Consider the following 26,473-nt stretch of genomic DNA (forward strand, 5'->3'; position numbering starts at 1 on the left):
TTACCTCTTGGCTGTTAAACTCAATCCCATGTTTGATGAAGGCCAATGCACCGTATGCCTTCCTAACCACTGAGTCAACCTGCGGAGCAGCTTTAAGCGTCCTATGTACTCAGACCCCAAGATCCCTCTGATCCTCCACATTGCCAAGAGTCTTGCCATTAATGCTATATTCTGCCATCTGCCATCATAGTTACCATCATGTTGGTAACTTTCCTTTCTATCCCCTGATGTTTGAGTCTAAGTTTGAGTCTGTGAATCATCCAGGGATATTTACCACATTGGAGACTGCTTATGAGAAAGAAGGATTGAGCCATTTAGATTCAAGCCACTTCCATCATTCATCAAAATCATGGCTGATCAATATGTCTGAGTTATATGAAAAGATTGCCCAGGCAATGGAATATAGGAGAAAGAAGGGGAACCTTACAGAAGAGTTTAAAGTTATGAGGCATAGATAAGCTGAATGGTAATAGATTTTTCCCAGGTTTTTACACCGTATTGTTGCCATAAAGCAACAGATTTCACAACATATGCCAGTCATACTAAACCTGCTCTGATTCTATTAGAGTAGTCCAATACTAGGGAACACAGGTTTGGAGTGGGAGCGAAGATTTTTAAAAGATCAGCTATGCTGGATTGGGTGTTAAGTCATGAAGTGGAGGTGATTAGGAAGCTAAGATAAAAGAACTCTCAAGAGGAAGTGATCACAATATAATTGAGTTCAACTTGAAATTTGACAAGGAGAAAATAAAGCCTGATACAGCAGTATTACAGTGGAGTAAAGGAAATTACAGTGGCATGAGAGAGGAGTTGACCAAAGTAAATCAGAAGGGAGATGCTGGCAGGGGTGACAGCAGAGCAGCAATGGCATGAGTTTCTAGGAAAAATGAAGAAGGTGCAGGATAGATGTATTCCAAAAACCAAGAAATACTCAAATGGAAAAATAATACAACTGTGGCTGACAAGGGAAGTCAAACCTATTGTAAAAGCAAAAGAGAGGGCATACAACAAAGCAAAAATTAGTGGAAGATAGAGGATTGGGAAGCTTTTAAAAACCTACACAGAGAACTAAAAGAATCATTAGGAGGGAAAAGATGAAATATGAAAGCAAGCTAGCAAACAATATCAAAGTGAATAGTAAAAGTTTTTCCAAGTACATAAAAAAGTAAAAGATGAGAGTGAATATAAGACCGCAAGAAAATGAGACCAGAGAAATAATAATGGGGGCCAAGGAAATGGCAGATGAACTAGATGAGTATTTTGCATCAGTCTTCACTGTGGAAGACACCAGCAGTATGCCAGATGTTGAAGGGTGTGAGGGAAGAGCAGTCAGTGCAGTTACTATTACAAGGGAGAAGGTGCTCAAAAAGCTGAAAGACCCAAGTCGCCCAGAACAGATGAACTGCATCCTAGGGTTCTGAAAGAGGAAATATAGAGACTGAAGCCACTAGTAATGATCTTTAATGATTTGCCAGAGGACTGGAAAATTGCAAACGTCACTCCACTCTTTGAGGAAGGCAGCAGAAAGGAAATTATAGACCAGTTAGCTTGACCTCAATGGTTCGTAAGATGTTGGAGACAATTGTTAAGGATAAGGTGTTATGGAGTATTTGGTGATACGGTACAAGATATGTCAAAGTCAGTATGGTTTCCTTGAGGGAAAATCTTGCCTGATGAACCTGTTGGAATTTGTTGAAGAGATTACAAGTAGGATAGATAAAAAGGGATGCAGAGAATGTTGTATATTTGGATTTTCAGAAGGTCTTTAACAAGGTACCTCACATAAGGCTGCTTACCAAGTTAAGAGCCCGTAGTATTACAGAAAAGTTACTGACATGGTTAGAGCATTGGCTGATTGGAAGAAGGCAGCAGGTGGGGATAAAAGAATCCTTGTTGGATGGCTGCCAGTGACTAGTGTTCCGCAGTGGTCTGTGTTGGGACTGCTTCTTTTTGTGCTGTATATCAATGATTTAGATGGAATAGATGGCTTTGTTGCCAAGTTTTCGGATGATACAAAGATTGGTGGAGGGGTAGGTAGTGTTGATGAAACAGGAGGGCTGCAGAAAGACTTAGACAGATTAGGAGAATGGGCAAGGAAGTGACAAATGAAATACAATGTTGGAAAATGCATGGTCATGCACTTTGATAGAAGAAATAAATGTGCACACTATTTTCTAAAAGGGGAGAAAATCCAAAACTCTCAGATGCAAAGGGACTTATGAGTCCATGTGCAGAACACCCTAAAGGTCAACTTGAAGGTTGAGGAGATGGTGAGAAAGGCAAATGAAATGTTAGCATTCATTTCAAAGAGGTCTTGTATTCAAGCGCAGGGATGTGATGCTGTTGGCTTTATAAGGCACTTGTGATGAGAAAATTCTTCAGATAGAAGTTGGTGAATTTGTGGAATTTATTACCACAGGCAGCTACAGAGCCCAGGTTGTTAGGCATATTTAAGACAGATTGATAGCTTCTCGACAGGCCACAGCATCACAGGTTACCAGAAGGCTGGGGAGTTGGGCTGAGGAAGGGGAAAGAAAAAAGGGTCAGCCATGGTTGAATGGCAGAGCAGACACAATTGCCAAAATGCCTATGTCCTATGGTGTTATGGACCTTTAATACCAGGATCTCATGAAACATATGATAAAAAAACAAACAAGGCCTGTCGGCACTTGTCTGTGGAGCAGGAGATTGTGAAGCAAGTTAGAGACAGTTCCTTATAGACTTGACATGCCAGTTTTAAAAAGTAAGCAGAGTTGACAGGAATTTTTTTTGTACAGCAGGCAATCAAAGAAGGCTTCTGTTAATAGCAACTTAGCAAGGGACAGCATTAGAGGTGGTTCACCAGAATTCTGAGAATGAAAGGGTTAACGTACAAGGAGCATTTGATGACTGAGTTTCTTAAATGTCCCTAATGTATCTGCCTCTACCAGCAACTCTAACTGTGCGTTCCATTCACCCACCACTCTAACATTTCCCCCCCCACCTCCATTTCCTCGATTCTCCTTAAATTTGTGTCCCCTTGTATTACCAATTTCTGTCCTGGGAAAAAGTCTCCGGCTATCCACTCTACATATGACTCTTATCTTATACACCTCTATCAAGTCACCCCTCATCCTCCTTCAATCGTTCTTTGATTTGGTCAAATGGCAGAGCAAGTGAAACAGGTTGAAACAGCCTGGTCGAGGGAAGTGCCTGGTGTGAAAAGTGCTAATCTTTGGCTTGAGAGATTCTGGCAGTTGGATAGTGCAATCAAGAATTGATTAGCAGTTGATTGGCAATCAAGATTTGAATAGCTCAGAGTCAGCAGAAAACAGCTGATTGGGCAATCGAGGTCAGGTGACCTTGCAGCTTGCAAAACTCAAGCAAATAAAAAGAGGGAGAGCTCTAGCGGTGTGGCCTGGTCGAGGGAAGTGCCTGGTGTGAGAAGTGCTAGTCTTTGGTGAGGAGACTACGCCAGGCACAATTGCAGAGAGTGAAGACATGACCGCTAAGCTGATTCAGTGTGCTACGTGCATGATGTGGGAGGTCAGGGACACTGATGGTGCCCCTGGCTCCTACAACTGTGGAAAGTGTGTCCAGATTCAGCTTCTGAAGGAGCATGTTGCAGCACTGAAGAAAGAACTGGATGACCTCAGGTTTATCTGCGAAAATGAGGGTTTTCTGGACAGGACCTACAGTGAGGTCATTACACCGAGGATACCGAAGAGAGAAAGGGGGCAATGATGAGGAAGGAAAGGATGTTTGAAGTACAGGAGACCCCAGGGGATGTACCTCTTGTAAACAGGTTCACCTTCTTGGAAGCTGTCAGGACAGAAGATACTGCCAGTCTGAGAGGTGGACAGGTATGCGGGCTGAAAATTGGTGCAAAAGCAGAGCTGAAGAGTCAGACATCAGGAAGAGCCGTGGTAGTAGGGGACTCCATAGTAAGAGGTATGGAAAGGGGTTTCTGTGGCAACAGGCGAGAGTTAAGGATGGTGTGTTGCCTCCCTGGTGCTAGGATCCAAGACATCACAGACCGATTGCATGGAATCCTCAAGGGTGAAGGTGAACAGCCGGAAGTGGTAGTGCATGTCGGCACAAATGACATTGGTAAGAAGAGGAAGGACATTCTGCGGGACTTCAGAGAACTCGGAAGAAGACTGAAAAGCAGGACTTCCAGGGTGGTTATCTCTGGTTTGCTTCCAGTTCCCCGTGCTGGAGAGGGCAGAAACAGGGAGATAATGGATCTGAATGTGTGGCTGAGGAACTGGTGCAGGAAGCAAGGATTTGCATTCTTGGACCACTGGGACCTGTTTTGGGGTAGGGATGAATTGTACAAAAGGGTTGCACCTTAATAAGCGGGGGACCAGCATTCTGGCAGACAGGTTTGCCACTGCAACACGGATGTGTTTAAACTAAGTAGTGGGGGGAGGGGATGAACTGGAAATATAAGGATGGAGTTAAAGGGAAAGTGAAAATAAAAGTTAAAAAGGACAACAGAATCAATGGAGTAAAAAGCTCAAGAAGAGATCATACAGTATGGCCAAGTGAAAAAGGAATTGATATGAAAGGAGAGGGGAGTACCAAATTAAAAGTATTGTATATGAATGCACAAAGTATAAGGAATAAAGTAGATGAACTTGAGGCTCAGTTGGAAATTGGCAAGTATGATGTTGTGGGAATAACTGAGACATAGCTTCAAGCAGACAGGGCCTGGGAAATGAATATTCAAGGATATACATCTTATCGAAAGGACAGACTGACTGGCAGAGGGGGTGGGGTGGCTCTGTTGGTGAGGAATGATATTCAGTCCCTTGCGAGGGGGGACATAGAATCTGGGGGTCTAGAGTCAGTATGGATAGAACTGAGAAATTCTAAAGGTAGAAAGACCCTAATGGGAGTTATCTACAGGCCCCCAAACAGCAGTCTGGATGTAGGGTGCAAGTTGAATGAAGAGTTAAAATTGGCATGTCGCAAAGGTAATGATACAGTTGTCATGGGGGATTTCAACATGCAGGTAGACTGGGAGAATCAGAATGGTACTGGACCCCAAGAAAGGGAGTTTGCGGAGTGCCTCTGAGATGGATTCTTAGAACAGTTTGTACTGGAGCCTACCAGGGAGAAGGCTATTCTAAATTCAGTGTTGTGCAATGAACCGGATTTGATCAGGGACCTCGAGGTAACGGAACCATTAGGAGGTAGTGACCATAATATGATACGTTTTAACCTACAATTTGAGAAGGGAAAATCGGATGTGTCAGTATTACAGTTGAACAAAGGGAACTATGGAGCTATGAGGGAGGAGCTGGCCAAAGTTCAATGGAACAATACCCTAGCAGGGAAGACGGTGGAACAAAAATGGCAGGTATTTCTGGGAATAATGCAGAAGGTGAAGGATCGGTTCATTCCAAAGAGGAAAAAAGATCCTAAGGGGAGTAAGGGGTGGCCGTGGCTGACGAGGGAAGTAAAGGGCAGTATAAAAATAAGAAGTATAACATAGCAAAGATGAGCGGGAAACCGGAGGACTGGGAAGCTTTTAAAGAGCAACAGAAGATAACAAAAAAAGGCAATACCCCAAGAAAAAATGAGGTACGAAGGTAAACTAGCCAAGAATATAAAGGAGGATAGTAAAAGCTTCTTTAGATATGTGAACAGCAAAAAAATAGTTAAGACCAAAATTGGGCCATTGAAGACAGAAACGGGTGAATTTATTATGGGGAACAAGGAAATGGCAGATGAGTTGAACAGGTACTTTGGATCTGCCTTCACTAGGGAAGACAAACAATCTCCCAGATGTAATAGTGGCCAAAGGAACTAGGGTAAAGGATGAACTGAAGGAAATTTATATTAGGCAAGAAATGGTATTGGATAGACTATTGAGTCTAAAGGCTGATAAGTCCCCGGGACCTGATGGTCTGCATCCCAGGGTACTTAAAGACGTGGCTCTAGAAATCGTGGACACATAGGTAATCATTTTCCAATGTTCTATAGATTCAGGAAGAGTTCCTGCTGATTGGAGGGTGGCTAATGTTGTCCCACTTTTCAAGAAAGGAGGGAGAGAGAAAACAGGGAATTATAGACCGGTTAGCCTGATGTCAGTGGTGGGAAAGATGCTGGAGTCAATTATAAAAGAGGAAATTATGACACATTTGGATAGCAGTAGAAGTATCAGTCCGAGTCAGCATGGATTTATGAAGGGAAAATCATGCTTGACTAATCTTCTGGAGTTTTTTGAGGATATAACTATGAAAATGGACAAGAGAGAGCCAGTGGATGTAGTGTACCTGGACTTCCAGAAAGCTTTTGATAAAGTCCCACATAGGAGATTAGTGGGCAAAATTAGGGCACATGGCATTGGGGGCAGAGTACTGACATGGATTGAAAATTGGCTGGCTGACAGGAAACAGTAGTGATTAACGGGTCCCTTTCGGAATGGCAGGCTGTGACCAGTGGGGTACGGCAAGGTTCGGTGCTGGGACTGCAGCTGTTTACAATATACATTAATGATTTAGATGAAGGAATTAAAAGTAACATTAGCAAATTTGCTGATGAGACAAAGCTGGGTGGCAGTGTGAAATGTCAGGAGGATGTTATGAGAATGCAGGGTGACTTGGACAGGTTGGGTGAGTGGGCAAATGTATGACAGATGCAGTTTAATGTGGATAAATGTGAGGTTATCCACTTTGGTGGCAAGAACAGGAAGGCAGATTACTATCTAAATGGAGTCAAGTTAGGAAAAGAGAAAGTACAATGAGATCTAGGTGTTCTTGTACATCAGTCAATGAAAGCAAGCATGCAGGTACAGCAGGCAGTGAAGAAAGCTAATGGCATGCTGGCTTTTATAACAAGAGGAATTGAGTATAGGAGTAAAGAGGTCCTTCTGCAGCTGTACAGGGCCCTGGTGAGACCCCACCTGGAGTATTGTGTGCAGTTTTGGTCTCCAAATTTGAGGAAGGACATTCTTGCTATTGAGGGAGTGCAGCATAGGTTCACAAGGTTAATTCCCAGAATGGCGGGACTGTCATATGTTGAAAGATTGGAGCGACTGGGCTTGTATACACTGGAATTTAGAAGGATGAGAGGGGATCTGATTGAAACATATAAGATTATTAAGGGATTGGACACGCTGGAGGCAGGAAGCATGTTCCCGCTGATGGGTGAGTCCAGAACTAGAGGCCACAGTTTAAGAATAAGAGGTAGGCCATTTAGAACAGAGATGAGGAAAAACTTTTTCACCCAGAGAGTGGTGGATATGTGGAATGCTCTGCAGTGGAGGCCAAGTCTCTGGATGCATTCAAGAGAGAGTTAGATAGAGCTCTTATAGATAGCGGGGTCAAGGGATATGGGGAGGGGGCAGGAACTGGGTACTGATTGTGTATGATCGGCCATGATCGCAGAGAATGGTGGTGCTGGCTAGAAGGGCTGAATGGCCTACTCCTGCACTTACTGTCTATTGTGAATGGTCTATTTCTGTTCCTTAGTGCTGGCGAATTGAGCAAAAACCAAACCAGATTCAAGTCCTAAATCTAATCAACTGACTACCACTAGTGAATAGCAATTAAGAGAAATTCTGGTCTGGCTCAGTCATGAAAAGGATCTTGCAGACAGATAGCCTGGCAAAGGTAAAAGCAGCTGCTGGGATCCATGTATGAGAAATGGTGAACATCTTAATTTAAGAAGTCAGCAGTGTTCATTATCAACAGGCATTACTGACAATGCATTGCCATTAGATGGCACTGTAGAACACCAATTATTCAGGTCGCACAGCACAGATTAAATTACAAAATACATGCTTACATTACACTCAAGGTTCCATGTGACATTCACTTTGTAGCAAAATAAGTGTCTTGAATTGTAATATGTACAGTTGCCATGAACATTGATTTTTATATCTTCCTCCCCTCCCTTTTTCCATTTCCCATTCTGACTTCTCCCTTAACTCTTCTCCTCACCTGCCCATCACCTTCCTCTAATGACCCTCCTTGTTCTTCCGCGGTCCACTGTCCTTGCCTATCAGATTCCTTCTTCAGCCTTTTAAAATTTCCACCTATCACCTCCCAGCTTCTCACTTCATCCCCCTCCCCCACCTTCTTATTTTGGCTTCTTCCTCCTTTTGTTCAAAATACTGGTGAAGGGGCTCATCCCAAAACATACTGTTTATTCCTCTCCATACCGGCTGTCTGACCTGCTGGGCTCCTCTGCATTTGTGTGTGTTGCTCCTTGAATTTCCAGCATCTGCAGAATTTCTTGTGTTTACCATCACCCACTTCTAGACCAAAGCAACTTTATCAGTGCCCCAAATGATTCAGTCCATCTCCCACTAACGCGATTTCCTTCACAACTTCAAGGAAATTTGAAATAAGATGGTTGTCTGTTTTGGGTAATCTGGTGTCTTCACAGAAAGTCTATTCCCCCCTCCTTCATAAAACATATTGCTCTCAGGAACTGATAAATGTGTTCTTTGGAAACGATTGATAAACTAACACATCTGGAACCAGCACAACTGCATTCGAGCAAATACAACTTGAAAATTTACTCAGTGGCCACTTTATTAGGTACAGGAATGGAATCCAGTGTGGTCATCACCTGCTATAGCTCATCCACTTCAAAGTTCGAGGTATTGTGCATTCAGAGATGCTCTTCTGCGCACAACTGTTGTTTCACATGGTTATCTGAATTACTGTTGCCTCCCTATCAGCTTGAACCAGTCCATTCTCCTCTGATCTCTCTCATTAACAAGGCATTTTTACTCTCAGAAATGATTACTGGATGCTTTTTGTTTTTCCACACCATTCTGCCAACTCTGGGAGACTGCTGTGCATGAAAAAGTCCAGGAGGAGAAACTCAAACCTCCCCATCTCACACCCAATCTGATGTTTGGTCCAAAGAACAACTGAACCTCTTGACCAAACCTAATAAAATGGAAACAGTGCAACTTTGTGAAGTTTTAAAAGCTCATTAAAACCTGTTGAGAGTGTATTTAATTATTGCTAATAGTTAACAAAGTCCAATCTGTGAATTTCATAGAGCAAACACGAGGAAATCTGCAGATGCTGGAAATTCAAACAACACACACAAAATGCTGGTGGAACACAGCAGGCCAGGCAGCATCTATAAGGAGAAGCACTGTCGACGTTTCGGGCCAAGACCCTTCGTCAACAGCACTTCTCCCTATAGATGCTGCCTGGCCTGCTGTGTTCCACCAGCATTTTGTGTGTTGTTCTGTGAATTTCATAACCTGCTTCAGAGTTACATTCATTCTCCAATCTTACAATAAATTTTACTGTAGGACTAATACAGCTTTCTCTCCATTTGTATTTCTTTCCACTTTTGATAAAATGCAGAAATAAATGGATCATTATTCATGACAAATACAGAGCAATAATGACTTCCTTCCCTTTTGCCAACATTGTGCAGTGTTTACTTGCCTTCTGGAAACACACACTCCCTTACCCAGCCCTTTGGACACTTCCCCTGACAGGAAACTAGCACAGCATTCCCACTCCCTTCATTCATGCATACATTTCTTTTTAAAAATGAAACCCAACTCCAAACCATTATTTGTGCTTGAAAAAGTTTTTCACGTTATGCAAAAACAATCATTCAATCTTGCTCTTTAATCACAAAATATGTTTGCCCAATATGCAATCTCACTAATAGAACTATACAAGAGATTTTCTCTTCCCCCCCACTCCACCTCCCCCACCCCCATATAGTCCTGCTAATTATTATGCAAGTAGGAGCTATTATTGAATTTGCTTCCAATTCCCTTCCAGCAGTACATCCAGATTATGATACTGAAATAAAAATACCCCTTCTTTATTTCATTTAAATTTAATCTAATATTATTTAAGTAGCAGACCCTTCCAGCCCAATAAGCCCATGCCGCCCAATTACACCCATGAATGACCAATCACTGTGGGGAGGGGCACAGTAGCGTAGTAGTTAGCACAGCACCAGTGACCCAGATTCAATTCCCACTGCTGCCTACCTGCTCCCCGTTACCATATGGGCTTCCTCCAAGTGCTCTGTGGTTTCTTCTCACAGTCCGAAGACATACATGTTGGTAGGGTAATTGGTCATTGTAAATTGTCCTGTGATTAGGCTATTATATTGGGGAATTGCTGGGCAGCATAGCTGGAAGGGCCAGAAGGGCCTATTCCATACTGTACTTCAACAAATACATAAACCTATTGACACGTACATTTTTGGAATTTGGGAGAAAACCATGTGGTCAAAATTGAACCTGGGTCACTGGTACTGTAATAGTACAATGCCACCACGCTACCATGTTTTTGCCTCAGGTGTTTTCTTTCACCTTTTCCCAAGGAAACAAGCACAATTTTTTGTTTTAAATCACTTATATCAGTTTCTGAAATGCAGTCAAAGCTGCAGGAGAGAAGCCACAGCTTTGACAGCTATCTACAGAAAACACATCCCTCTCCAACACTCTAGGGTAGGCAAATAAAAATGTCTCAACACTTTGAAGGCAATAGTCAAAAAGAAAACAGTTGGTAGATAGTGCCTACCTATACTTGCAAAATCTTACTGCTGCCATGTCAAAATGTAGCTTTGAAACCGCTTCACAGGTTTTCTCAATTTTGTTTTAAACTAAAGTAGCAACAGCCAGACCCATTGTTTTTTGGGTGAAGATATACACTGAAAGCTTAGATATTGACAAGTGAAAGGATTTAAATTACAATTGCACAGAATCAAGCCCGTCAGCCCATCTAGTCCATACAAACTATTATTCTCCCTAGTCCCATCAAACTGCACTTGGATCATAAACCCTCCATATCCCTTTTATCCAAATTTCTCAAATGTTGAAATTGAACTCGCATCCACCAATTCCTCTGGTAGCTCGTTCCGTAATCTCACCAACCTCTGAGTGAAGTAGCTCCCCTTTACAATTCCCTTAAATATTTCACCTTTCACCCTTAACCTGTGACCCCCGACTTCTAGTCTCCCCCAACCAGTGAAAAAAAGCCTGCTTGCATTTACCTGGTCTGTACCCCTCAGTTTTATATACCTAATTCTCTTTCACTCCTGGGAATAAATTACTAACCTATTCATCCTTTCTCTACAACTCAGGTCCTCAGGTTTTGACAACATCCTTGTTTATTTGCAGAATGAGAGAGAACTTAAGTGCCACTTGCTGATTGGAGCAATCATGCCTAATTGACTATGTTGCTTCTTGGGACACGAGTGTTACCAACATTGCTGACTTTAGATGGTCTGCCCTGGTTATATTGAGCCTGCTCGTGATTTTAGCAACAGTGATTATGCAGTGGTTAGCTTAACACTATTACAGAGCCAATGACCTAGGTTCAATTCCAAAGCATGCTGTAAGGTGTATGTGCAATCCCTTGTGACTGTGTAGGTTTCGTCCAGCTGCTCCAGTTTCCTCACAAATTCCAAAGACATATGGGTTGGTATAGGTTGATTGGTCACATGGGTGTAACTGGGTGGCATGGGCTCGCTGGGCTGAAAGGGCCTGTTACCATGGTGTATCGCTAAATAAATACAAAATAACTAGATTATTATTGTTAACAGCCAAAGCTAGGAACACTGCAGCTGGCCAAGGATTTTAACATTTTAGAAACATTCATTTTCAAAGACAAATTAAATCCTCAGTGGGAAAAATGCAATGTCTATCCTGTTGCACTAACAGTGGACTTTCCTCAGATATAGAACCAAGACCTACCTTTATGAAAGCAAATCCTGCCCCATTATCGGTAATGGTCAATCCCAGAGCCTCCTCAGATTTAAAAACATCCACTTCTTTCCTGAGACCTTTTGTATGTGCAAAAATAAAGTCTTCCAAGCCAATCTGCCCGCCGAGGAGTTTGTCCATGTCAATTTTGTGTGTATTCAATGTGCAGAACAAAATCTGTATGGGAAAAAAATTACATTGATTATCAGTACAGAAGAGGTCTTAGAAGATGACAAGAAGCATGCCAACTGTTGCCAACATTTTATCTGTTACCAAACAGATTCAAAACACCCTTCATCTTACTGTTTTAATTCATGTGCCTTCCCTGACTACCTTCCCTCCATCATCTGCTGCCTAGACATAAAGCTCACCTCCTTAAACCTCTCAATCCTGGTGTTTTTAAATTTCTGATCGAACTTTTCATGCAGTTTAATGACAAGTCATCAGATTTCATTTGCTTCCTCTTTCCCAGATCTGATGAAGTGCCCTCAACCCGAAATGTTGACTAAATCTTTCCACCAATGCTGCCTGATTGCTGTGTTTCCAGTAATGTTAGTTTCTACACTATACTATCACTGTTTCCACATACAAAGAGTAGACAGACTCATATTAACACAGGGGCACCGTGGGTTACAAGTTACCTGAACTGAACTGACCTGACATACTGAAATCTGGCTTTACTTAAATTTTCCCATTTATTTTTAAAATATTTTTCAAGCCAACAATACTAAGATATTCCATTCATGATAGGCACAGTACACAATTAGTTTAATTAATGCTAGTGTAAGGAGATCATTTAATAAAATGGTGATTGCTTATGCATCGCTGATTAACTGGACTCTGGACAACCCTGCTCATGGACTGTTTGTCCCACACCCACTAACCCACCCCTTCACACACCCACCACCACATCATTTCCTGTCAGTCAGCTCCTCTGTCAAGTGTCACTCAACTTGTATACATTGTATGTATGTACTTATAGTTATTGTGTTTTTATTATTATGTTCTTCATCTTAATTGTGCTTTGTGTTGCTTCAGATCTGGAGTAACAATTATTTTCTCTTTTAGACGTGTACTGGAAATGACAATAAATAATCATGAATCTTGAATTTTACTTGCACACAAGAACAGCCTAGCCCTTGTCACCACACTGTTCTCAAGTCTTGAACAGAGAAATGCCATTTTTATACAAAACTGACCAACAGCTACAGATGTTGACCATCTGAATGTATGCTTGCCCGGACATCATTAACCCTTGCCTTTTCACTACTTCCAAATCTGTGATATCCGATGATAATAGTCAAACTTGTGCGGGAGAGTTTTCAAAATGGGAAAAGCCACAGCCATTGGACCACTTCCAACATCTTCTACTTGCCATTAGGATAGTTCCACACTGAACCTCAGATTTCTCTAACTTCTGTTAATGCCTCTCCTCCCCTTCTTACCCCATCCCTTATTTATTTATTATTTTTCCCCCTTTTTTTCTCTCGTTTTGTTCTTCTCTCTCGTTTCTCTTTGTCCCTCTCAAAATCACTCCCCGCCTGCTCTCCATCTTCCTCTGGTGCTCCCCTCCCCCTTCCTTTCTCCCTAGGCCTCCCGTCCCATGATCCTCTCCCTTCTCCAGCTCTGTATCCCTTTTGCCAATCAACTTTCCAGCTCTTAGCTTCACCCTTCCCCCTCTTGCCTTCTCCTATAATTTCAGATCTCCCCTTCTCACTTTCAAATCTCTTACTATCTCTTTCAGTTAGTCCTGTCAAAGGGTCTCAGGCCAAAACATCGACTGTACTTCCTATAGATGCTGCCTGGCCTGCTGTGTTCCACCAGCATTGTGTGCGTGTTGCGCAAAATAATGTTGCGGCTTTTGTGCTGAACATCATGGGCATGCTATGTTGTCACTGGACTATGTGGCAACATTTGCAGGCTACACCTCGCCCTATTTTTAACTGTGTTGGTTGTTAACCCAAGTTTTGATGCGCATGTCAAACACAAATGAATGTGAAGCTGCTATCCCTTGCCTTGCTTTGCATAACACCCTAGGACACACTTTCATGTCCAGAAGGTCCAAAACCAACTATTCAAAGTAGCTGAATAACAGGATAAGATGTAATTTGTCCTAAGGCAATGTGTGATCTACACCAGCATATATTGCGAGCAGCGGCATTTCCTGTTTATCCACTAACTGGTAGGTGGCTCCTTTCCGATTGCTAGCCAGTTTGTTAAAAAAAAATTATCTATTTACATGACTCGGCACTATGGATTTCTTGCAAATTGAGCCATTGAGATAAATAACTTCATTTCTTTTGGTGACCAAATTTCTTAATACTGAAATGTTGCATTTGTAAACAATTGTTGAGGCTCAGCTGAAGTCCAGATAATAGGACTGGGCAGAAAAACATTTGTGGAGGATTAGTGGAGTAAGCTCAGGCTTCTATAACTACCCTTCTTACTTGTACATGTGTTTATATTTGATAAGGGTGCAGCAGAACAGCTGGATTGTTAGTGCAAAAGTCACCTATTGGCATTGCTACCCTGATCACCAGAATCAATTTTAATCATTTACAGGAATATGGAATAGCAACATCCATCTTCATGGACCCCCTTCACCCAGGACATGCCCTTGTCTCATTGCAACCCAATAAGGAGGCCTGAAAAGAGACACTCAACAATTCACGAATAGCTTCTTTCCCTCCACTATCAGATTTCTGAACAATGAATCCATGTACATTACCTATTTTTCTTTGCTCTCTTTTTGCAACACACACACACACACACACACACAGAGTGGCATGCAAAAGTTTGGGTGCCCCAAGAGATTTGAGCTCTCAGATAACTTTTACCAACGTCTCAGACCTCAATTAGCTTGTTAGGACAATGGCTTGTTCACAGTCATCATTAGGAAAGGTCAGGTGATGCAAATTTCAAAGCCCTGACTCCTCAAACCTTGTCCCAACAACCAGCAGCCATGGGCTCCTCTAAGCAGCTGCCTAGCACTCTGAAAATTAAAGTAAATGATGCCCACAAAGCAGAAGGCTATAAGAAGATAGCAAAGCGTTTTCAGGTAGCCGTTTCCTCAGTTCATAATGTAATTAAGAAATGGCAGTTAACAGGAACGGCAGAGGTCAAGATGAGGTCTGGAAGACCAAGAAAACTTAGAGAGAACTGCTTGTACGATTGCTAGAAAGGCAAATCAAAACCCGTTTGACTACAAAAGACCTTCAAGAAGATTTACCAGACTCTGGAGTGTTGGTGCACTGTTCTACTGTGCAGCAACACCTGCACAAATATGACCTTCATGGAAGAGTCATCAGAAGAAAACCTTTCCTACGTCCTCACCACAAAATTCAGTGTCAGAAGTTTGCAACGGAACATCTAAACAAGCCTGATGGATTTTGGAAACAAGTCCTGTGGACTGAAATTAAAACAGAACTTTTTGGCCGCAATGAACAAAGGTATGTTTGGAGAAAAAAGGGTGGAGAAATTCATGAAAAGAACATCTCTCCAACTGTTAAGCATGGGGGTGGATCGATCATGCTTTGGACTTGTGTTGCAGCCAGTGGCACCGGAAACATTTCACTGGTAGAGGGAAGAATGAATTCAATTAAATACCAGCAAATTCTGGAAACAAACATCACACCATCTGTAAAAAAAAAAGCTGAAGATGAAAAGAGGATGGCTTCTACAACAGAATAATGATCCTAAACACACCTCAAAATCCACAATGGACTACCTCAAGAGGTACAAGCTAAAGGTTTTGCCATGGCCCTCACAGTCCCCTGACCTAAACATCGAAAATCTGTGGATAGACCTCAAAAGAGCAGTGCATGCAAGACGGTCCAAGAATCTCACAGAACTAGAAGCCTTTTGCAAGGAAGAATGGGCAAAAATCCCCCAAACAACAATTGAAAGACTCTTAGCTGGCTACAGAACGTGCTTACAAGCTGTGATACTTGCCAAAGGGGGTGTTACTAAGTGCTGACCATGCAGGATGCCCAAACTTTTGCTTTGGGCCTTTTTCCTTTTTTTGTTATTTTGAAACTGTAAAAGATGGAAATATAAAAGTAATCTTGCTTAAAATATTAAAGAAATGTGTCATCTTTAACTTTATGCCTTTTGGAAATCAGGTCATCTTTTACTCGCTTAGCTATTCACAGTAACAGAAATTTTGACCAGGAGTGCCCAAACTTTTGCGTGTTCATATATGTATATTCATTTTTTAAATTATGTATTACTGTGTAAAACTGCCACAAAACAAATTTCACAACTTATGCCATTGATACAAAACCTGATTCTGACTTTGATAGCACGCCCTAAGGATTCAATAAAATGAGGCTGTTGCTGTTGAGGCATGGTATTTGCTTCTACATGTTCAGATATGCAAGCTACCAAGGAAAGGAATCTAACATGTATTTTAGATGCCTGAAGGGCTCTACTTGTTAACCTGCTCAAGAGGGAGCTGTGCTACGAGAGCATCCTCCGTGATTCTGCAGAGAACAAGTGGTAGCTGCGAAAGGAGAGAATGAACAACTAAAAACCACAACCACTTAATACAACCACCACTTACTCTTGCCCACACTGTTGCAGAATACATGCATCCTGTATAGGCCTCTACAGCCATCCAAGGACCCAACAACTGACAACCCTATTTGACTCGAGTGATGGCATTGCTCGTTACATAAACAAAATGTCAACTAGCTCCATATTAAAAAGAGAGAAAAAAATCAGTTACTAAATTATGTCATGGGATTCTCACTCAATTCTGTTTAGTGACCCACCAATCATCAAATTCCCTCAGTTCTTCGATGAATTTAAATTGCAGCCGAGACCAAGGAGGATTTTAATATCTTGACAGAAGTTAGTCTAGTGCCTTCTAAACCAGAAGTCACTGAAATTTATAGACCATTGAACAGTTCAGGCCCCTCAATCCATGAAGTTTTGCTGCCCATTTAACCTACTCCACAATCGATTTAACCTTTCCCTTCTAGAGCCCACAACCCTCCACATTTTCCCCCTTTCGTCCACATGCCCATCCAAGATTCTCTTAAATGTCCTCAAGTATCTGCCCCTACCATCATCCCTGGTAGTGCATACCAAAAAAAAAGCTACCTCCAATATCTTCCCTATACTGTTCACCACTCACCTTAAAAGGATGAGCTATGATATTGGCCACTGCCATTCTGGGGATAGAAGGCACTGGCTATCCACACTATCTATGTCTCTTATAATCTTATTCACTTCCATCAAATCACCTGTCATCCTCTCACTCCAAAATGAAAAGCCATGGCCACAACTCACTTCAACTTTGAGACGTATTTTTTTTAGATTTAAACAGTGCATGTACAAATCCAAAATTTTGGAGGGGGGAATGGGACTCTGTAAACTAAAGAACTGTGATAGTCCAGTACAGCACCTCTAGCTATTGATCGAATAATCCAAGGGCTGTCAGTGCAAACATAAGGGCCGGTCAATCGGCATGCTCGGAGTTTAAGGTGCAGGATCGCGTCATCAGCTAGTCCAGTGGTTGATACCAAAGATGAGGGTCTGAAGACGATCAGAAGTCCAGAATTCATAGTCCAACAGCTGAAGTCGTGAGGCCTGAAAGCCTCTTGTAGAGTTAGAGGACTGTCCATGTATGAACGCGGTTGGGAAGAAGGAAGAGAAGATGGTAAAGAGAAATGGTCTTTTTTAAAGTTGTGACTTCGAGTACCCTTCAATAAAAAAAATTCCAGAGGAATAGAAAGGGTAAATTACACTGGTGGTGGTGGCAGTATTTTTAAATGACACTTAACCCAAAGCCTGCTCTCTCAGATGACTGTAAAAGATTCAATGGCCCTTTTGTGAAAGCAAGAGGAATTAATTTTAAAATGCTGGCCATTAAAGCATCCATAGATCGCTCAAAGTTGCTACACAAGTTGATAGGTGGTTGAGTTCAAGAGGTAATGTGGCAGCTCTATGAAACACTGGTTAGACCACACTTGCAGTACAGAGCTCAGTTCCGATTACCTCATTATAGGATGTACGTGGAAGCTTTGAGAGTGTCCAGAGATTTACCAGGATGATGCTTGGATTGAAGAACATATCTTATGATGAGAGGATGAGCAAGCTAGGGCTTTTCTTTTTGGATTAAAGGAAGATGAGGGCTATGTAGAACAGAAGGGTTAGACTGGTCTTAAAGTTAAAAGGTTAGCATAACATTGTGGGCCGAGGGGTTTGTACCGTGATGTATTATTCTGTGTTCTATAAATATTACTCAACATCACCCAAAATTCAAGTTACATGTCCTTACTACACAGTAATTTGCTAGAGCTCGCTGCGCACAATATAACTGCTGATTCCTGATTACAATAGTAATTTCTGTTCAAAAGAAATACAAGAATTCTATCTCTTTACATTTCATTCACTTGAGGATAAAGACCAAGATTCTATTTACTTTCTGAAACAATGCACAAAATGTTCCTTGCAGCACAATTTAAAACACATTGTAATGTTGAAGTCTGTAGCAAGAGAAAGAAAAACTAGAGGTCAACTCTTTCATGGAAAACTTGCCAAATTTGTGGTAGCCAACAAGCAGGAAAACTCAGTTTTAAATGTCACCTCATCAAATCTGGTTGAGTTAAATATACATTATTGCCAGATGCTCACATCCCTGTAGCCACAACTGCTTCTAAAAATAATTTACTTGCAATGAAAGGCAATATTGTATGATTAAATTGATGTCTCTGAACAACTCAATCTCCAACGTGCTACATTCCAAACTTAGTAGCCCCAATACATGTTCCATTGGTGCCTCGTTATTTCTTAGAAAAGTGGATTCAACATACTTTGTTGAATTTGGCATAAAACTTCCACATAGATCATGACACACATTTGAGAATTTGATAAAAAGAATGCATACAGTTTTGACAGTTTAAATAAAAAGGGTCAAAGGAATGCAGTCAGACAAAACTTAGCATGTAATCAATTAATAGGGTACATGGGCAGAGTTAAATAGTTTAAGGAAACAAGACACTGGAGGTGATCTTTAGGGAAGGAATTCATCATGCGAGATCATCTGATGCCTGATAAATTTGCTCCTTATTTTACAAGGGCACCCTCTCTTTATTGGAGTATAGCCCTTGCAATGTCCTTGTTAAGAACTTCACTGAAAAAGCCTCTTTATGTAGAAACCTGGAAATGGCAGAGGCATTCTAATCCATCATCTTCACATTTTCCAGAACAGCCAAGAATAAAAATCAGGACCAGCAACCTTTAAGGATGGTATCGGGGTCAATTGTGAGATTAAAATCCAAAGGTCAATGACCAAAGTCAGCAAGTCCAGAGGTCAAAGCCACCGAGTCAGTGTGTCCGGAAGTCGAAGGCCTGACATCTGGGCCAGGGACCAGGGGTTGGAGGCCCGATGCCTAAATGCCTGAGGGTCCAGAGCCAAGGACTGGGGGTCGGAGGCACAGAAGGAGTCTGTGTGTAAGTGAATGGCAAAGGGGCTTGTTTTACTGTTGTTTGAGTTGTTCTGCTGAGCACTATGGATATGCTATGTTGGCACAGAAATGTGTGGTGACTCTTGCAGATTGCCCCCAATACATCCTTGGATTGTGTTCATTGTTAGTGCAAACAACACATTTCACTATTTCGATTTAGATGTGACAGATAGATCTGAAATCAGGTGTTGGTCGATATATAAACATTGGCCAAAACATTGGGGAAAGCTCCTCTGGTGTATGAAACAATGAAACTTTAATATACATCCAAGAGGACAAATAGGCCCTCAATTTCATGACTCACCCAAAAGAAAAGCAGCTCTAAAACTGGAGTTACTCCTTCAGCTGTATAATGTAATAACTATTGAAACCAATTCTAACAGTGCCATATCAATTTCCAGGTCTTTCAACATTCAGTCCAAATATAAATAGTCACCTGAGACCAAAGAGCCAAACTGTAAATAACATGCACTTAGTACACTGTGATAAATTGTTTGAAAGGTTGTCATACAGTAATATAATGTTCAATTATAAATTGATTCTAAATGGATGATTCATTGGTTATTTGTCATTCAGGTGTAATGAAACAGGCTCTGGAGGATTATTTCATTGGACTGCAGAATAATTTCCAATCCACTGGCTGTGCCTATTTTGTACTTTGCCCTATTACAAATAAGCCAAAGGCTAAACCAAGAAAAATTATAAAGAAAGCAATGCAACACTATACTTTTAATTGTGCCCTTAAGCTGACTGTGCTAAAGAAAACGAATTTCCCCATATCAAGTTAGGAAAAAGAAGCAAAATCACAGGAAATCTAAAATCACAACAGGAAATGCTGAAAATATTCAACAGGTCCATCAACATCTGTGGAGAGAGCAAAAGACAGCTGAAGTTTCAGGGTGGTGCCAGTTCTTTGGTATCCAAAAATATATATTAATACCCAAACATTCAGGGTCCACTGTGACGAAAACAACCAAAGGTCCAAATACTCAATTCTTTTCTATTTCGTGAGCATTTCTAAGGTGCTAGTTACCACGCCTGAAAATTCAGGCAGAAGACTACTTTGTTTGCCAGCTGTCTGACCTGATGTCCACCTGTAATTCAAAAAGTTCAAGTCCATAACAGATACCATTGTGCTATCAGAGGATGAGCAGTCTAGCTCACATCCATGTTGACCCCGACTCACTCAGCACCCATTGAAGCACTGGGAATGGTCACTTAAATAGTCCTTGTGTACTAATAATGCCACTTCTTCAATTTGATATGGAAAGTTTTAATGATATTGAGAGAAGTAGCAGCCTCACACAGGTCTGTTCATTCCAAAAGGGACAGAGTTGAGAATATAACCAGGGTTTCTATTCCAATCATCTGGGAGGAGGCAGGAATCTGAAATGGAAAAATTGTTAAGTCCCTGAAGGCCACCATTCAGCCCATCAAAAGCATACCAGCTTTAAAAAGCAACCAATTTAGTCCAACTTGCCAGCCATCTTACTCCTGCCCCCTAATTCTATCACTGTCTTCACAGTATAATTTTGATTTTCTTTTAAATATTCCTCAAGCTGCTTTGTGAATAAGTGTGTGATGGAGTACAGGGATGTCAGAGAATGTATCGGAACCACTGATACAAGAGCCACCCTTCAAACTACTTCTACTGATGTATTAGTAGTTGTAAGAAATGACCAGTTTAGAAATCACAATGTACAGCTATGTGAATGGAGAGCACTCAGGCATTCTTGAGCTCCTCTCAGGTTGAAGAAGCAACAACTTATATTCCACCTAGTTAGAACCCAACCTGATACAATGAACATACTTGTAATTTTTCTTCCTCCACCTCACCTGCCTATTACCTTCCCCAGTGCCCCTCCTCCTCCTCCCATGGTCCACTCTATTTTCCTCAGGTTCCTTCTTCTCCAGCCTTTTCCGGCTATCACCTCGAACATTTCTTGGTTTTTGGGAACAAAAGTGACACCACTATGAGACATTCTCAGACAATCAGCCAAATGTACAGAGAACATGGTGGGTGTGTTGAATAAGACAAAAGTCTGTTTTAATTGGAGGTCCAAGCAACTCCTTGAGGTCAAAACTCAAAATTACAGTAATAGATCAAGGTAAGCGAGAACAATGTGAAATGTACCAGGTGGTTGAGAACAGACATCAATAGATTCAGTCCTGTTGTCTGTTTTTTTGCTATCTAGGGAACTGCAGCCTTGTGGCATCGGTCCCAGGCTACATCTCAAATTATTTGTATACAGTTATACACATGTACACAGAGAAACCAATCATTGTGTGTATACAAATAGAGTGATCCATTTTCAAACCACTAAGGTCCAGCTGTGCATTTGTGTTTACTTACACAGCTGCACCATGATTTGAGGATGTGGACATTTGACGGCTCTGCACCTGTACTCAATGGAGTTCAGAAGAATGAGGGGGGATTGTCATTGAAACCTATTGAATATTAAAAGGACTGGATAGAATGGATAGTGGGAGACTCTAGGACAAGAGGGCACAGCCTTAGAACAGAAAGGACATAAAGAGATGAAGAGGAATTTCTTTAGTCACAGGATGCTAAATTTGTCTTTGTTCTGTGGGAGAAAATTGGAGGACCTGGAGGAAACACACATGGTCATGGGGAGAGCATACAAGCTCCTCACAGGCAGCAGCAGGAAATAAACCTGGGTCACTGGCACTGTGCTAACTACTATGCTACAGTCCTAGCTAATTTATGATTATTTGGGACATGTATTATGTACAGAAAGGATGGGAGGGGCATATCTGTCTTAAACTCATCCAATCAACCGCTGGAGGGCCTCACCTATCTGGCCATCTAGTCACACCAAAGCAACACATAAAATACTGGAGGAACCAAGCAGGTCAAGCAGCATCTACGGAAATTAATTAACAGTTGATGTTTTGGGCTAAGACCCTTCTTCAGGACTAGAAAGGAAGGAGCTAGACGCCAGAATAAAAAGGTGGGGGGGGGGGGGGGGGGCGGGGGAGGAGGCTAGCTGGAAGGTAAACATGAGGAAATCTGCAGATGCTGGAAATTCAAGCAAAACACACAAAATGCTGGTGGAATGCAGCAGGCCAGGCAGCATCTATAGGAAGAAGTACAGTCGACATTATGGTCCGAAACCCTTCGTCCTGTCAAAGGGTCTCAGTCCATAACGTCGACTGTACTTCTTCCTATAGATGCTGCCTGGCCTGCAGCGTTCCACCAGCATTCTGTGTGTGTTGCTAGCTGGAAGGTGATAGGTGAAGCCAAATGGGCAGGAAATGCAAAGAGCTGTAGAAGAAAGAATCTGATAGGAGAGGAGAGTGGACCATAGGAGAAAAAGAAAGGGGAAGTGACCCGGGAGAGAAGAGAGTAAAAAGTCAGGAGGGGGAGGGGAAACGAAGAATTTTTTTTAAACCGGAAGGAGAAATCAATATTCATACCATCAGGTTGGAGACTTCCAAGACGCATTATAAAGCATTGCTCCTCCAGCCTGAAAGTGGCCTCACCTTAGCACAAGAGGCGACCATGGACCAACATGTCAGATCAGGAATCAAAATTAAAATGTTTGGCCAGCAGGAAGTTTTGCTTTTGGCAGCTGCAGTGGAGGTAGTCAACAAAGAGGTCCCCCAATTCACAACAGGTTTCACCAACGTAGAAGAGGTCGCATCAGGAGCACCAAACACAATAGATGACCCCAGTAGATTTGCAGGTGAAGTGTTGCCTTACCTGGAAGGACTGTTTGGGGCCCTGAATTGAGGTGAGGGAGGTGATGTTTGGCAGGTGCAGCATTTAGGCCGTTTGCAGGGAATAAGTGCTACACTTAATCATACCAAAAATGATTATGTTCACATCTGATGGGCTGTCATTCACCTGTCTGGCATTATCATTGTATCTAAAACTTATATTTTTGACTTAAGGGTTTCCCCCACTATCTGAAAGTAGAGCAATCCTATGAAACCTTTTGTAAGCTGAAATGGCGTAAAGTGAAGAAGCAATTACCATTAATTTATATGGGAAAAATGTTTGAGCACTCCCAGACCCAAAAAATAACCAACCAAATCATACCAAATAGCACATAAAACCTAAAATAACACTAACATGTAATAAAAGTAGGAATTATATGATAAATACGCAGCCTACATAAAGTAGAAATAATGTATGTGCAGTGTAGTTTCACTTACCAGATTCGGCCAAAAACCGATTTGTAGGGAAAAAAATCAGCACGTACACGCATGCGCGCACACCTGCCCGCGCAAGGCTTCATAGTCATGGTAGTCTTTCTCGAGGTAAACACAAGTTTAAAGCTGGCGCCTTTTTTCATAAAAGCGAAAATCCTCTTTGGATTTCTTTCGGTTAGCGAAAACAGGTACTAATGTAGGTCTTTCGTGAAAGCAAAGTGGCGTAAAGCAAACTTTCATAAAGCAGGGGATACCTGTATTTATTCAATGAGATTTACATACCTGATTGTAACTATATTGAGAACAAAGGCTTGTTCCACTACATCTCTAAATGTCAACCACAATAATTTGTGTAGTAGGCTGGACCAATATGAAGGTCCTATTTAGTGGCCAATGAATCAGCAGATTAATGGAGCGAGTAATTTTAAGTTTATCACTTGGGCAACAACCACAAGATCATAACAGATCAACCCAAAGTGAGTGAAGATAGTAGAGGTATAATTGTGGGTGCTGGATTGCATAAAGCCAAGAGCTCTGGTATGTGATTACTCACCACTCAGCATACCACAGGACATGTATGCACATTTGGCAACGAATTCAACTGACCTAACAATTAAATTTCTCAATACTACAATTAAATCTGCCTCAAATATTAACCTTGGTGGTACACTCCAGACAGTAAGACAAATTCTTACTGCATGAAGAATTTGAAAAATGTTTTGTACATTGCTAGATATGAAACTCCCACACCCATTATGTTAAGTTTGCATCAGGAGAATGGAATTTACATAGAAACATAGCAAAATAAGAACTGGAATAATGTGTTTGTGATAAGATGAGAGAAAATTTACAAGAACATTTCCTGGGATGGGTGGTGGACTGGAGATATGTCTCTACCTGAGGCGACATCAGGCATTCCTTCCCTCAGCGAGCCTGCGAGTCACCCTTGTACAAGGTGTAGCACCTGCTTAGCTCCCCCCGATCAGGGTCACAAGAAGCCATGGGCACAGGTTGGTGGATGATTGTATGAGCAGCTGGTACATATCACAAGTCCTGGTTACGTGTCCACTGATGCCAGGTAGACAACCTCTAAAGACTATTGACAAGAGTAAAGACATTACCCAGAAGGCAGCAATGGTAAACCACTTCTGCAAAAGAAAATTGCCAAGAACAATCACGGTCATAAGAAAGGCCATGATCAAATAGAGCACATAATAAATGAACAATTTTCTGAGGTGAAGAACACAGTTACAAGAGGCCCAAACAGTTTTCCTAAATGATGAGGTTGAAGAGAGATTTAATAGTATATAAGATTCTGAGGAAGTGAAGGTAGACCATACTGCAGCTCAGACAAATTTGGATTCATTTATCACATCTACATAGAAACAGACTGAAATGCACAGTTCGTGATAACAACCAACACAATCCAATGACATAATTAAGAGTGTCACAAAAAGGACTTTTTTTTTAGCACAACATACGGCTGAAATCCGCAGAACACTGCTTGCAGATATGGTGGAGACAGAATCCATTATGGCTGTCAAAGGGAACTAGATAAATAAATCAGAAAGAATAATTTACAAAGCTTTGGTGAAAGGGCCAGGTTGGGAGAAGGAGGAACTAACTGTATGTTGTTCTGGTCTGGAACTGACAAGCACACCATACCTTCATACTATGGATTACCCCTCAACATCTATCATCAACACATTTGACAAACTCAATCCTATCTAGTCCTCTTACAGTATGGGAGCCCCAGTCATCAGAAATAGAATCAAGTTTATTATCACCTGCACATGACGTGAAATTTGCTAACTTAGCAGTTCAATGCAATACATAGAGAATAAAATAAAAATAATAAGTAAATCAATTACAGTATATGTTAACTGAATAGATTAAAAAAACATGCAAAAAACAGAAATACCGCACACCCTATCCTTATTATATGCGTCTTCAGACAATGCGCATTCACAGTTAAGCCAGGAACCTATTTCTACCAACTTCTCCTTATATGCATCCAAAACTCAGTTATGCGAGAAGCACTGCTTTCCCGCCAATACAAATCATGTGCGCACGCCTCGCAGTCTCACTGTTGAGACAAGAAGCACCGCATTCCCGCCAATAGAAGTCACGTGCACACGCCTCACAGTCTCACTCCCGCCAGTCTCGCATTGGTTTTGGCAACATGTGGATGTGCGATCTTGCGCTCTTAAACTTTTGTTGCTTTTACCTACGGTGCAGTGATTTTGTGCTTGAAATATTTAGCTATGCCTCCTAAGCATCCAATGTCAAGTCCTGGGCCATCAGCCAAGTGGCAGAGAACCATTTTATCACTTGAACAAAAGTTGGAAATTATAAACAGGGCTGCATCAGGTGAAGGTTGCACAGCTCTGGGACGCTACTTTGGCCCGGGTGAGTCCACAATCAGAAACAAAGAAAAATGCTGAGAAAATAAAAAGTGCAGTGATTGATTCATCACAAGTGTCTTCAAAGATTGTTACCAAAGTGCATAACCCGATTATGACAAAAATTGAGAAAATGTTGAGTTTGTACACTGAGCATGAAACAAAGAAAAAAACACTTAGATCCGATCATCTTCGTGTGAAAGCTTTGGAAATTTATGGTCACCTTTGTTCAGAGGCTAGTGAGGAAGGATCAGGTGATATTGTTAGCTTTAATGCAAGTAGGGGATGGTTTTCTAAGTTTGTTAATCGTCACAAGCTTCACAGGTTAGCTGTGCGTGGTGAGCAACCTAGTGCTGACCACAAAGCTGTTGAACACTACCCTGTGCAGTTGCGGGCTATGATAGCTGAATTAGGCATCACACCAAAGCAGGTGTTTAATGCAGACGAGACCGGGCTTTTTTGGAAACATATGCCGAAATGCATTTACATAAGTAAGGATGAAAAAACTGTCAGGTTTCAAGGCAGCAAAGGATAGATTGACTTTGCTTATGTGCTTATGTGTTCCAATGCCAAAGAGACTGTAAGATGAAGCCTCTCAGTTTACCATTCACTAAACTCCCGTGCTCTTAAGGGCTTGAGTACTATACACCCAAGTAAGTTAACTTTCTATGATTTATTATGTTGAATATTACCTCAAATTGATTATAATATGAATGTTGCCTTGTGGAACT

General features: G+C 41.6%; 1 protein-coding gene across 1 annotated transcript in view; it reads right to left on the bottom strand.

The window, feature by feature from the left end:
• The window catches only part of gipc2 (GIPC PDZ domain containing family, member 2), a 65,780-nt gene that overhangs the window by 14,948 nt on the left and 24,359 nt on the right, over positions 1 to 26,473 (bottom strand). Inside the window, exon 2 of the mRNA XM_073062565.1 lies at positions 11,684 to 11,869. Within this exon, the coding sequence (XP_072918666.1) occupies positions 11,684 to 11,869 (186 nt within the window). The remainder of the gene's footprint in view (positions 1 to 11,683; positions 11,870 to 26,473) is intronic.

The sequence above is a fragment of the Hemitrygon akajei genome, chromosome 12 (assembly GCF_048418815.1).
Source record: "Hemitrygon akajei chromosome 12, sHemAka1.3, whole genome shotgun sequence".
NCBI classification, from domain to species: Eukaryota; Metazoa; Chordata; class Chondrichthyes; order Myliobatiformes; family Dasyatidae; genus Hemitrygon; species Hemitrygon akajei.